General features: G+C 33.1%; 1 protein-coding gene and 1 long non-coding RNA gene across 2 annotated transcripts; both read left to right on the top strand.

The window, feature by feature from the left end:
• Positions 1-1,859: 1,859 nt before the first annotated feature.
• On the top strand, positions 1,860-7,874 carry LOC134276987 (uncharacterized). The gene is made up of 5 exons (XR_009994156.1): positions 1,860-2,282; positions 2,660-2,821; positions 3,074-3,140; positions 5,184-5,290; positions 7,465-7,874. It is a non-coding gene; the product is annotated as an uncharacterized LOC134276987 (long non-coding RNA).
• Positions 7,875-12,927: 5,053 nt separating this feature from the next.
• Positions 12,928-14,433, top strand: LOC134276990 (ATP-dependent DNA helicase RecQ-like). Its single transcript, XM_062759274.1, has 3 exons — positions 12,928-12,985; positions 13,181-13,340; positions 13,504-14,433. The coding sequence occupies exons 1-3, from the start codon at positions 12,928-12,930 to the stop codon at positions 14,384-14,386; spliced, it is 1,101 nt and encodes a 366-aa protein (XP_062615258.1). The 3' UTR covers positions 14,387-14,433.
• Positions 14,434-14,511: the final 78 nt, after the last annotated feature.

Raw genomic sequence — 14,511 nt, 5'->3', positions numbered from 1 at the left:
AATGCTTGCGCTTTCGCAATGAAAGGTTATATGATAACTGCGCTGCGCTAAAGGCACATATCCTGCAGACTGCGCAGGGATATACGGAATTATCCTAAGGTGTGAAATATAATATATTTCTCATAGAGGCATAAATTGAATTATCTGCGATAATATTGTTCTATTTCCACTATGATGAGTTAAAATTTATATTTTTGAGTGCGGTCTTTTGTTAAAAAGTCGGAAAATGTACAAATCTCGAATGATTTCTGAGACAGATGTAACATAATCCTGACTTTTAAGGATTTGAAATTTTTTTTCCTCTTCATTGTAATTTTTCCCTTAATTGTAAAGGACTAAGATTATATTAATTTTTAAAAAATCCTTTTGTTATTAATAATAGGAGTTTCTTTATACTCAGTTACACAAGCATTTAGCCCCCCCCCCCCTTCAACACACACACCCTCTCACACACACGCGCGCTCACAAATCACAACAGCCATAGTAATTCCTAAAACATATATTTTTTAAAAGAATCTGACAATGTTAATATGTCTTATAACAATGTCATCCGTTTGATCATTATCCAAGCGTTTCCTGGAGAGCGTAAAATGAAAGAAAACAAAAGAATGGAAAAGTTTGTAGTTATTAAAAAAACTATAATGGAAATAGAAAATATTAAAAATAAATGAGTGGAAAAACAATATTCATGTCCTTTTCGAAATTGAAATATGATATAAAAGATAACCACTCAATTGAGATTTGGATTCTAGTCAACTTTTTCTCACTAAAGCAAGGATACGTTTCTTGAATTTTCAATGATACATGTACATATAAATAATAATCTTTTGATCACATGTTTGGTTCCTATCTATGAATATAGCTTTTGTCGTTATAGGATCCAAAGTTGTGAAGTCGGACAAGTTTTTGACTCAAATCGTTTAAAATGTTTTTATCAGGAAGTTTGCAAATTCTTCTTAACCATAAAAAATACACGATAAAAGTAAGTTAAATTCAGATTATGCAAAATTCAACTATCCAGGAAGGTAGATTACTTTTGTGTACAATATAAAACGACTGAATGTTGAAGTTATCTTTCTTACTTTGGCTGTTCTTTCCTGTACAGCGATCACAGGTACTTGATTCAGTGAAGAAAAATTTGTTAATCCATAGTATGGAAAGCCGTAGGGTACCCCCATATTATTATTATTTTTTCCTATATAATTATACCAAAAATAATTATAACTAAAAATCTTGCTTTTTTACAACATTATTATTATTTCCTGCAACAATTTTATAATCTTGTCAGTTAAATGTGTACACATTATTTTATTTTCTTCTGCAATTATAATTATTCAAACTTTACAATTAAAAAAAAAAAAAAAAAAAAAAATATTTTTTTTTATTATTTTGTTCACATTTTTTTTTTATTTTACATTTTTTTTTTATTTTACTAAAGCCGTAGGGTACCCCCACATTATTATTATTTTTTCCTATATAATTATACCAAAAATAATTATATCATACAAAACTAAAAATCTTGCTTTTTTACAACATTTTATTATTTTCCTGCAACATTTATATCTTGTCAGTTAAATGTGTATACATTATTTTATTTTCTTCTCCAATCATAATTATTCACACTTTACAATAATAACCTTGCCAGTTAATGTGGACACGATATTATACATGTAATTGTAAATAAAAAAAAAAAAAAACTTTTTTTTTTTTTTTATTTTGTACACATCTATTTTTTTTTTTATTTTACTTCAAGATCATAATTATTCTTATTTCATCATTTTATAACATTACATCCCCTGTAATAATAATGTAGTGATTGTTTGTTTATTAAAAAAAAAAAAAAAAAAAAAAAAAAAACTTAAAACAATTATTTCCGAAATCTTCGTTATATAATCTTTGCAACAATAATAATGGTGTAAACGGGACTTTGTTTTTATTTTCAACAGGAAAGATAACTTCTTTTTTAGTGACAGTAACGAAAACTCCCCTCTCCACAATAATTATAAGATTGTGACTGCCGATTTTATTATTTCTAGCGTGACGGATACAAGCGTTAAAGTGAGAGAGATTTTCCTACATTATTTGAAGCGTGAAGTTTTTATTATTTGAAGCGTAAAGTTTTTATTATTTGAAGCGTGAAGTTTTTATTATTTGAAGCGTGAAGATTTTATTATTTCAAGTGTGACGGGAGTCAAGCGTCGATGCGAGAGAGACCGTCACCTGAAAAGGCCATGTGCTGTGCGATTATAAACAAGAAGCCGACGTCAGACAAAGCTTAAGCTGTAAGTAGGCTGCTATTACTTATCATTTATGTACAAGTAAGTGTCACGCATTCTTTTAATGAGGGTTACGCTTTCAATTCTTATCATATCATGTTCTGTCAAACTGCAGATCAAATTTAAGAGCTAGCCTACCAAAGAAACAGGTAGTTCGAATTGTCTCTGTACTTCTTTTCCATATAAGAATGGAATTGTTTAGTGATTTATGTTGTACATATAGATAATTTAGCATAATTTACATATATTTCTTTATTAACATTCCATATATAGTTAAATTGGCATAATTTAAGTATATTTCTAAAATAACAGTTTATAAAATAAAAACAACTAGATTGAAACATTTCTCAGGAAGTGGTATTGGATTGGCTATTTATTTATAGTCCTAGGATGAAAATCAACATGATTTGTACTCCGGCAATGACATGGCACTCAGAAGAAAGCTGGCTGAAGTGAATGTGGAGAAGAACAATGGAACAAGAGAGATTCCAGCTGGGTTGGATTAGCTGGGCATCAGCAGGGGCATTAGCCAAAGACAGAGGCAGGTGAAGCTTGTGTAATGGGGCATTATGTACCTGTATGAAGGGTGTAGTATATAACAGTTACATGTACTTGTATTTTACAGTTTTAACTTTAATTTTCTCTGCAGTAAGTCTTTCACATCTATTGAAACTTAATGCTTTGATTGGGGTTCAAGTTGAAGTAAAACTATAACATAATCGTATTAATTTGTCTACTCAGATTTTATTCACTGTAGGACCAGATCATCAAAATACATGTACTGTCTTATATTGCAGATCATGAGATGTATGGATATTGTCCTAAGTAAGAACTAACCTGGCAATGTTGGAATGAAATTTACAGGTAGAAGTGTTATTGCTTGTGTTTCTGCATGTGTGGCTATGGGGGGAGGCTTTTAATGTATTGAAGACTGTCACTTGATATCTCTACACAGTGAGAGATTTATAGTGTATTTGATTGTGATTTTAATAGAGTAAATAGAGGACATTCAATGTTTTGGAGTTGAACATGGAATTATTTTTCCTTCCATGAAAATCAATGTAATGTTAACTTTGAAGAAAACCACCCAAAGTGCATCCACTCAGGGCAAATAGGAAATTAGGGCAAACCACTTAGCCTGAGTAGGGAATCTGGATATAAACCTTTCAATTTTGACTTTGTATGGATTAAAATCCATTCACAAGTATTGTGATGAAAAGATTTCCTAAATATTATTTTTAATGTAATTAAATACTTGTACTGTTTATATAAAGTACAGAGTTTCGCACCATTTGTCAGCTTATTATTATCAGTGATTTCTTGTGCAAATCAAATCATTTCACTTATAGACAATAGCTTGATTCTCATGTTACATTGATTCTCTGTTGTTTTGGAACTGAACTACCAGTTCCCCACCACCTTCAGTATCTTATCAAGGGAAACGACTTATGAGAGGGGGTATTAAAACATTGTTAATCCTATAATGTCTTAATGTGTTAATCTTTCCAAATTTTTTTATGACCGTCGCAGAGCTACAGATAAGGTGCGTATTTGCAGAAATACTCATTAAATTTTACAAAATACGCATTGAAAATTAAAATAGAGCGTACAATTACACATTAGCAATCATACATACACATTACACAGTACTGCGAACAACAAGTTGAAGAATACAGGTATGACTTACTTAATGATACAAATAGAGGTCAACTCAGTGTTTGATTTTTTTGAATAGGAAGTGCAGCTTCAAAAGCCTTTTAGTGACAAGGAATATTCTAGTAATGACGACGACGATCTCAATTTCGGGAGGAAGAAAAGGAGTTTAAGATTAAAAGCAATTTCTCTGTAGAAAGACTTTGCACTAAGAATAACTTTTTTTTATTATGGGTTCATAGCCAATTTTTTCATCTCTCTCAACTTACCACATTTACGAAGATTCTTTTCTCTCAGTTTACTCTTGATACAATATTGTAAATGAAGGAAAAGTTTTTTGTGTCTCTGACTCTTTGGTAGCTTGACCTACTATATAATCTTCCTTGTCAAAAAAGAATGCTTCCCAATCTTAGCAAAAAGTCTTGCTGGTATTTACAAAATTTATTTAAATAAATGCAGGAACTGACCTTGAAAGTTTTTTCTCTCTTCAAAAACACATACTTCGATTACAAGCTCAAAATAAAGGCTAAAACATTGAAATATAAACAAAATACTCTTCAATCATTTTGCTGAAAATGAAAATCTGCACTGATAAAAAAAATCATGGAGTAAATACGCTTTATGGTGAAAAATTATCTGGAGCTCTGCCGTAGGTCATCTTGGTCATCAGCCTCTTAACATGATCTCAGGCCATCAGCCAACACATAATGGGAATTAACACATGGTCAATCTTTTAAGTAAGTCTTTGACGTGTATTAATCTGCCCTAAAATAATTTCCTACTTGTGACCATCGGTCACCTTTGCCATCGGCCACTGTATATCTCAGGCCATCGGCCTACTCTTAAGTTTTTAAAGCCACCGGCCTCACTCAAACCCTAGGTCAACAAAGGCCATCAGCCCTCGTCTACAAGGCCATCAGCCTTTGATTTTAGAGCTAACAGGCAAGCTTGGTTATTTTTCCTTTACAGTTTTGTTTTAATGATTGCCTTATGTATAGCACACTTTCACTGAACTAGTTTAGCCATGCTCTCTGTGTTCATGTTCTGTGTATACATATTTTATGATATAATATCATGCTGAGTAGTTCCCAGAATCAAGATTCAAAATCTGATACTGATTCCTTGTTTTGTTTTATGTAAAACACTCTTCATTGCATTTTAAAACAATCATCAATCATCAGTCATCAATTGCAAGAGAAATCAAAATTATATTCCATAATAATTGAAAGAATTATGTGTTCATTTATTTTTTAGGAGCTACAAAGAGTTTTGGTTTTTAGATGTATAAATGTTCTAAAGAAAGAAAACAGTGTTGTAAAGAAAGAAAAGGATTATTAACTTAAAGAAATATGGATGACAAGGTAAAATGGACATTCTGTTCTACAGAATTTAAAGAAGTGATTTATTTATTATAGATAATGGCAGATTTACCTAGGGAGGGTGTAAAAAAAAGCTTGAGGGCATTGCAGATATTTTTTATTAATTTTTTAGCTCTACTAGTCAGAGACCAGAAAAGCTTATGGGATAGTAAGGTGTCGGTCGTCCATCCGTCTGTCTAGCTGTCTGTCTGTCTGTCTATCTGTAAACAATTTTTCAAAATGCTACTACTCCTACAGTTTTGATCTGATTTTAATATAACTTGGCACACAAGTAGACTACACTAAGATACATAAAATAGCGCATCAAATTTTGATTTCAATAAATGGGTTGCCATGATTACTAAAAATAGAATTTTCTGTGAAATTCCTTTAAAACGCTACTCCTCCTACAATTTTGGTCTGATTTCAATATAACTTGGCACACAAGTAGACTATACTAGGATACATAAAAAAGTGCACCAGTTTTAATTTCAAAGAACAGTGTTGCCATTGTTACTAAAAATAGAAATGTCTGTGAAATTCCTTTAAAATGCTAAGTGGTACTCCTTCTCAAGTTTTGTTCTGATGGCAATGGCTTCTTTTCTCATCCTTTGTTATAAGTACAAACCAGTAGAGCTACAGTCTCAACAGAGACTTCTGGTTTAAATCTTATACTCCAGAATTTATTAATTTAATAATGTACAGTATCTAGTGGGCTCTATATTTAAATTTACCCTGTATTGATATTATGTTAAAATCAGACAATTTATTGTGCATTTTAGCTCACTTGAGCCATAGGCTTAGGTAAATTTCTCTGATCATAGAGTTTCTGCTATCCATCATATAAAATAGCGTTCTTAGCTCACCTGTCCTGAGAAAGGCTCAAGTGAGCTTTTCTTATCCCATTTTGTCCGTCGTCCGTCTGTAAACTTTTCACATTTTCGACTTCTCAAGAACACTGGGCCAATTTTGACCAAACTTGGTACAAAGCATCCTTGCGTGAAAGGGAATTTAAATTGTTAAAATAAAGGGCCATGTACCCTCACAACTTCACAAGGGCAGATAATGAAGAAAAGACAAAAATAGGGTGGGGTCATTAAAAAATCTTTTTCTAAAGAACCACTGGGCCAGAAAAGCTGAAACTTATGTGGAAGCATCCTGAGGTAGTGTAGATTTTAAATTGTTCAAATCATGACCCCCGGGGGAAGAGCGGGGCCACAATGGGAAATCAAAGTTTTACAAAGAAATATATAGGAAAAATCTTTGAAAATCTTCTTCTCAAGAACCACTGGACCAGAAAAGCTGAAACCTATATGGAAGCATCCTGGGGTAGTGTAGATTCTAAATTTTTCAAATCATGACCCCCGGGGGAAGGGCGGGGCCACCATGGGGAATCAAAGTTTAACAATGGGGAATCAAGGCATCCTGTGGTACATGTAGTGTACATTTCAAATTGTCTAAATTATATCAGTGGGGTAGGGTTGGGTTACAATATGTATTACAAAGGGGGAAATCTGGTAAAGAGCAGAATGGTCAAAGCTTGTCAGGTGAGCGATGTGGCCCATGGGCCTTTTGTTATCTGTAAACTTTTTACATTTTAATCTCTCCCCCCATGATTCAACAAAATCAAAAGGCAAGATTGAAGGGGTAGGATTTAGGCTGAAGGGAGATAATTCAGAAAAGAAGAAAACTTTTTTTTGAATCATTTGAAAATCTTCCTAGTTTATTCTTCTAATCCTTTTAAAACTGATTTGAACAAATTAAATTGTAGGAAAAATCAAGTAAAAAAATTTTGATGAAATTAAATAGGTCCCAGAAATATGTATCAGCATATAAGGTTTGACAAAAATATTATTAATAACTCTTGAAACTAGGCTAAACACAAATTCAAGAAATTAAGATCAATGTCAAAAGAAAGGTCAATGTCCAAAAAAGTGGATGCAGTGGAGAGGTTCTCTCATTATTTATTATGTGTAAGCATATGAAGTTTCTGTAAAAATATTTTGAATACTGTCTTTGAAACTGAGATAAATGCAAATTGTGATGAAGGGACAGAAATGCATGTTATGGGAGCTCATTTTAAGGTGAGCATTGTGGTCCATGGGCCTCTTGTTATGTGTTATTTTCATTGATCAACAATCAGGTGATATACATGTAATGATATTGTTACATTTCAGTACCTCCAGTGAATGATGTCATATCCAGCTTTGAAAATGTTTTGTTAGAAAGAAAAGGACCTGAAGAAGGAGAAAGATCTATTTTATAGATTTAGATGGATTGATAAACTGTCAAAGCTATTGCTATCACTAAATTTTGTACAATGCTTGTAATTCTTTATCACTGAGTCTATGAGCCTTCTGACATTATAGTGTATCTAATCTGAGAAATCAGTGTCCATACGATATCAATCTTGAAACATTTCAAGATAACCATATATCAATACATAATATGTACAGATTTATTAGCAGATGAAAACTCTACACAAACTGGATACTGATAAGTTACTGAAATTTAGAGATGTTTTACTTGGTGTGGATTGATTTAAGAAAAAAAAATCTGAAACAATATAATAAACTTATTACTCCAGTCTTGTTTTGTGCTTATATTTGTAGGAAATTTGTACCTGTATTTCGATGTAATTTTGCACCGATAGTTTTAACCCCCATAATTGAAGATTTGGGGGCATGCGGTGTTTGCTCTGTCTGTCTGAAAAAAACTTATCCTTTTTTAGCTCACTGAAGACTCAAGCCTTTCTGATCACTTTTTGTAAGTAGTCCGTCTGTAAACTTTTCACATTTTCAACTTCTTCTCAAAAACCACTAAGCCAATTTTCACCAAAGTTGGTACAAAACATCCTTACATGATGGGAAGTTTAACTTGTTAAAATGAACGGCCAAGTCGCCTTCCAATGGGAGATAATCAAGAAAAGACTAAATAGGGTGGGGTTATTCAAAAATCTTCTTCTCAAGAACCACTGGGCCAGAGAGGATGAAACATGTAGAAGCATGCTCAGGTAGTGTAGATTCTAAATTGTTCAAATCATGACCTGTGGGGGAAAGGCGGGGCCACAATAGGGAATCTAAGTTTTTACATAGAAATATATAGGAAAAATCTAAAGAACAGCAAAGCCATGATTGGTCCTATTTATATGGAAGCATCCACAGGTAGTGTGAATTCAAGCTTTTTCAAATCATGACCTGGGGTAGGAAGGGCACAATTGACAAGCAAAAAATATATAGGAAAATTTTTTGAGAATTTTTTTTCTCAAGAGCAGCAAAGCCATACATGTAATCAGTAACATTTAAATGGAAGCATCCTCATGTAGTCTACATTAGATTTGTTCAAGTGATGGGTGGGGATGAGGGGGAGGGTAAGGGAATATTTTTATTTTACAAGATCTCCCCTCTATTTTTGACCGTAGATCTGAATCATCCTTAACTAGTGTAGATTCAATTATTCAAGTTTGTTCAGAGCATGACTCCTCCCCCTTCAGGGTAGGTTGGAACCACCTATATTAATTAAGACTTTTCGATACTGAAATTTCTGCTCTTTTCCTAGCTACTCTGTTCCGGTGAGCTATGCGGCCCAAGGGCGTCTTGTTTTTTTTTTGTTTAATTATAGCTAAGTGGATATTTTTTTCTATGATCTTGCCTCTATTTATGACTGTAGACCTGAATCATGTTCAAGATATTGGAGCTCCTTTATGGGGCACATATATCTATATAGGAGCTCATATATTTTAAACATGTATTTTCAATGTTCATGTACAGTATTTGGGTCTAAAAATTATCCTGTGTATGTATGGAAGACCTCCAAGAAGTCGAACTAGTTTTTTCAAAGTGCCTACAGCATATGATCAATTTCTAAAACAAGGTAAATTATTAACAAGCAAATTGATGAAACAAGAATATCGGCAGTCTCGTTTAAAGTCATGATTTTATAGGTCCTACCGTCGATTCAATGACCTTGTCAGCAAATACAATTGAGTCAAATGCTGACTGATATTTTTCAGTCAGCATTGTTATTGTTAGTCCAATATTTATACACTGAATTGACGATAGAATTTTCCGCTATTTCGGGATCGTGACAAGGAGCACACAGCTTGTGTGACTGTTTGGCAGGGGATGCTCGCTCCTCCATGGCACCTGATCCCACCTCTAATTTTTTGAGGTCCATGTTTCCTCTGCTCCTACCGTATACGTGGAAACTTTAGCGAGAATTTTATTTTGGCATTATTAGTGAAGGCACTGACATCACTAAAAATTAATTTGGGTTTCATTTGAAATAGCTTCTTTGGTGGCATTTTTGAAATGGCTAAAATAACTTCTCGCTAACAGTTTTGCATCTCGCTAAAATTTCCACTTACACTGTATTTTGTATTGTTTTATGGACTTTTATATAAAATACTGTTCATTATCTCCACATCTTTTATTACATTTTTGTCATTCAAATCCAAGAAAACCCATGGGAACACTAAAAAAAGTCACCCCCAGTTTATTATCCATTTTCTTTTATTTTTTTTTTTCATTCTCTCCCTCTTGAGTGGAATTGTTTTTGTCTCATTTTTTTAGAAAATGAGTACTAAATGTTACAATATATGATTTATTTATTGTCAACAATTGGGTAGCTCAATAAATCATCATTATCTGAGTAACCTGATACTTCAAATACTTAAAAAATGAATTACTTCTTTTAAGAAAATGGTAGAGAAAATTCAAATAACAATTGCCTCATTGTTTTGCTTTTGGAAATGCAAATTTAAAGTATTGAATGTATAAACAAGGGATTTTGAACAATTTTGAATGATTTTAAACTAATTAAAACACATTGCTAGTAAACAATAAATGTGAAATGAACCAAATTGACAAAATCTAAAACATGAAAGAAGCTGGTCATTTTTCTCTTAAAAGATTTTGAAGAGTTTTCTACCCATGATTAAAAAAAATGTTTTTAGTTTGTCAAAATATATGTGATATATGTTTTATTTCATAGTATAATAATGATAGAGTTTATGCATCTTTTCACCAAGAGATTTGTTTCAGATTCACTTTACAATTTACAATATCTTTATAATAAAAAACGTGCTGCCCATATACCGTACTTCAAAGTTGAAATCAAGATGCAATTAATTGGACAATAATCAAAATTTGGCAAATTCCTACTATGAATCATTTTTATTGAATAACACCATCAAATTGCAGCTGCTACCATGATCCGATATTGGACCATTCATTACTTTGGTACAAAATATGGTTGTTATACATTGAATATTTTAATGTATGCAATCAATATAAATGCCAAATCTCAAGTTTGATAACTCATGCAGATCCCAGTTCATTAAATACAGCACTACAAATCCAATGTCAGATGTTGTCAAAGGACAGATTTCATGTACATATTGTTCAAGTAACAACACTTGCACTCTTCCATTTAGAATTCTCTGAAATGCCAAGATTGTTCTTTCTTCAAAATTATTCATATTACAAATTTTTGGTCCAGGTCTGCATACTCTTCCATCAAGAATTCTCTGAAATTTATCAAGGCTGTGTTTTCCTTACTTATCTTCACCTTGTATTTTTAGTCCGTAAGTCTAAATTTATGCTATTAGCTAAAAGTCTACCAGGCCTAGGATAAGTTGAAACTCTCGACATCAAATTGATGGTTCCCAAACCCTGTAAAATAAAGTTCAAAAACACAGAATTCTCATAATACATTTTTGTAATAAATAATGCATACACAGGTAATCAAACAAAACCTGGGTTTGATGGGGATTATTTTCCTTCAGATTGTTATGATAACTACCATGAAGAAAAGGAAGCCTCCAATTACTAATACCAATGGCTAAACCAGAAATCTCTGATGAGACTGTAGCTCTGATTTGTATTTGTAACAAAGGAAGAGAAAAGTAGCACTTGAACTTGAAACTATGCCACAGCAAAGTAAAGAATAATGGACCCCATAAAGGATTTTATTCTTCAACTATCCCTTGCATTGACCTAATAAATGTAACCTAATAAACCAAAGCTTTATCTGGTCACTGACTCACTGCCCTAATAAAGCCTCGTGCATGTATTGCGATGTTTTAAAAGCATTGTGACATCATGTATATTGCACTCTTTACGCCATGGCATCATAGTATGCATTTATGGAATGGATACGATCAGGGAAATAGCAAATTTATGGTTCCCCGAGGGGAATCACAAATCACAATTGCACTTGGTTTAAAAGATAACTTAATAATGCATCGTGTCCTTGAACAATGTAATTATTTTTTAAAAAATATTTTCACTGATTTTTCCAAGAATTTATAATTGTCTTCATTTTGCTAGAATTCAAGTAACTATGATTTTGACATTGCATGTTGAAATGTTTTGACGTTATAGTTACATTGCTAAATACATGATGTCACAAACTCGAGGTTCCTGGAACGCTCCGCCCACTGAACACTTTCATTGGTTAAAATGACTAATAAATATTCACGAGGGAGTAGTCCCAGGGAGTAACTCTGATTTTCCAGGGAGTGGTCTTCAGATGAGTGAAATAGTCTCTTCTCTGGGAAATAGGCGGTTTTATGGTATTAATTTATAAAGAGGTATTACAGAAGGGGTATAATAATTTCAAATGCAGGGATGTGCCTAAATCTGTCAAAAATAGCTTGTTTTGGATGTTCAAATGTTAAAACAAGAGATGTTTGTAAAACACTTATGCCCCCCTCCCCCCAAATTGGAATTTTTTTTTAAGTCCAAGGGAGCATAACTCTGTCAAAAATGGCACGATTGTACCAAAAACAGAACTTGACCTAGATATTCATCTGATTAATCTGTATATTAAATTTCATCTCAGTATGTGCAACGGTTGCAAAGAAAATGAACGGAAACTGCAAATAATTAAATTTTTTTCAAAATCCAAGGGGCATAACTCTGTCAAAAATGGTGCGATCATACCCAAAACAGAACTTAACCTAGATATTCATGTGATATATCTGTATACCAAATTTGATTTCAGTATGTGCAACGGTTGCAAAGAAAATGAGCGGAAACTGCAAATAATTGAAATTTTTCCAAGTCCAAGGGGTATAACTCTGTCAAAAATGGTGCAATCGTACCCAAAACAGAACTCTGCCTAGATATTCATGTGATATATCTGTATACCAAATTTGATTTCAGTATGTGCAACGGTTGCAAAGAAAATGAGCGGAAATAGCAAATAATTGAAATTTTTCCAAGTCCAAGGGGCATAACTCTGTCAAAAATGGTGCAATCGTACCCAAAACGGAACTTGGCCTAGATATTCATGTGACATATCTGTATACCAAATTTAATTTCAGTATGTGCAACCGTTGCAAAGAAAATGAGCGGAAACTGCAAATAATTGAAATTTTTCTAAGTCCAAGGGGCATTACTCTGTCAAAAATGGTGCGATCGTACCCAAAACAAAACTTGGCCTAGATATAGAGATCCCCAGACCACAGGGGCTTGTCACGAAATATTTATCTTCTTTTAATAAAGTTACCCCTACTATAAAAATACACTATTTTTATAGTAGGGGTAAGATAAATATTTCGTGACAAGCCCCTGTGCCCAGACTTAGACTCTTACAACGTCGGAAAGATTATCGTTTGTTCGCCTTTAATTGCGTTAATGCAAGATCAAGTGGACAGATTGAACTCTATTCCAAATGTTAAAGCAGTTTACAAAGGTAGGTTTTTTTTTGTTTTTTTTTAAATATAATTACATTGGGGGGAAGAATGCGGATCTTCGACTGTTAGAGTCGAGGTAAATCAAACAGTCACCCCATCATTTCCGCGCTCTAAAATGTTATGACTATTTAGGGCCTGGTACAATCGGATAATACGAGTATGCTACCAAGATTATAGCCATTTTTTTTTTACAGGCCAGAGTAAAGACAGTGACCAAATTATTGCGGAGGGCAAGTTTGATTATCTTATTGCATCGCCAGAGGTATTGGTTGGCAACAGTGGCTTCCGGCAAATACTTCAGGAATTTAAAGTTGATACAATTGTAGTAGATGAATGCCACACTATGTGCACATGGTAAGAGACATGCATTTTTTAACTGAAGTCTTTCATTCACTCCAATCGATGGCAACCTTATTTTCATTTAATAATTAAATCATTTTTAACCACACATTTGAGTAAATAGTTCTTTTTAATTTATTTTATTCTCATATGTATTATCATACAATTTTACTTGCAGGGGAGGATTAGGGGATGAGGAGCAGCTGGCCTTTAGGAAATGGTTCCGGCACCTAGGAGAGCTTAGGTCCATGTTTCCGTCTGCAAATTTACTGGCTGTCAGTGCAACATGTAACAAGACAATTCGTAGAACAGTTATGAAGGAACTTGGGTTACAAAAAGAATGTACAACATTAATTATAAGATCACCAGATAAATCAAATATTAAATACTATGTTAAAAAAATTGACAGCTCCATAGAAATGTCCATGCAGTTTTTACTTGATTCTTTGGAATTGGAGGCATTTCCACGCACAATTATTTATGCTACCAGTGTTAAGGAGGTGTCTGAGTTGTACAATTATTTATGTAATGAAAACCCAACATTAATCGATAAAGTAGATATGTTCCATTCCGAGACATCAGATGAAAAGAAAAGTGACATTATTAAAAATCTTCAGGATGGTGACAGTCAAATAAAACTTGTGATAGCAACTTCTGCCCTTGGAATGGGCATAGATATTGTGAACTGTCATTCAGTAATTTTATATGGTATACCGTCTACAACCACAGACTTGATACAGGAAGTGGGAAGAATTGGCCGAGATGGCAAGGAGTCTATTGCATTGTTGTTGTACAATAAATATCACCTGCAACATGCAGATATCAGTGTAAAGCATATATACAAAACACAGACATGTCGACGAATTTCTATCATGAAAGATTTCCTTTCAACATCCCAATTAGATTCTTTAAAAACAGGGATTCACAGTTGTTGTGATATTTGTGAACTGGAGTGTTCTTGTCAAAACTGTAAACAGCTGCCACTTCAGCAGTATTTTCTTGGACTTTGTGTCATGGAAGACTCAGATAGTGTTAGTAGTGATGCAACTGATGTTGAGTAATGGAAATTCAAATCAAAATTGAAACATTAAAAAATGTAAAAATCAAATTTGGTGTTTTACTTTTTCTAACAGGGTATTTTAAAACTTCTTAGCATCTATCATATTCCTATTGAAAATGAGCATGG

This window comes from Saccostrea cucullata, unplaced genomic scaffold (genome assembly GCF_032062105.1).
Source record: "Saccostrea cucullata isolate Sc308-1 unplaced genomic scaffold, CSIRO_AGI_Scuc_v1 ctg386, whole genome shotgun sequence".
Classification (NCBI taxonomy): Eukaryota; Metazoa; Mollusca; class Bivalvia; order Ostreida; family Ostreidae; genus Saccostrea; species Saccostrea cuccullata.
Note: the sequence above shows the minus strand (reverse complement) of the source record. Positions and strands in the feature narration are given on the sequence as shown.

What these genes read in the sequence shown, in the direction of transcription:
- LOC134276990 (XM_062759274.1), top strand. Translation starts at nt 12,928, where the DNA reads ATGCAAGATCAAGTGGACAGATTGAACTCTATTCCAAATGTTAAAGCA. An exon ending in TGTTAAAGCAGTTTACAAAG is followed by an intron (nt 12,986 to 13,180) that starts GTAGGTTTTTTT and finishes TTTTTTTTACAG; the next exon opens with GCCAGAGTAAAGACAGTGAC. An exon ending in TGCCACACTATGTGCACATG is followed by an intron (nt 13,341 to 13,503) that starts GTAAGAGACATG and finishes TTTTACTTGCAG; the next exon opens with GGGAGGATTAGGGGATGAGG.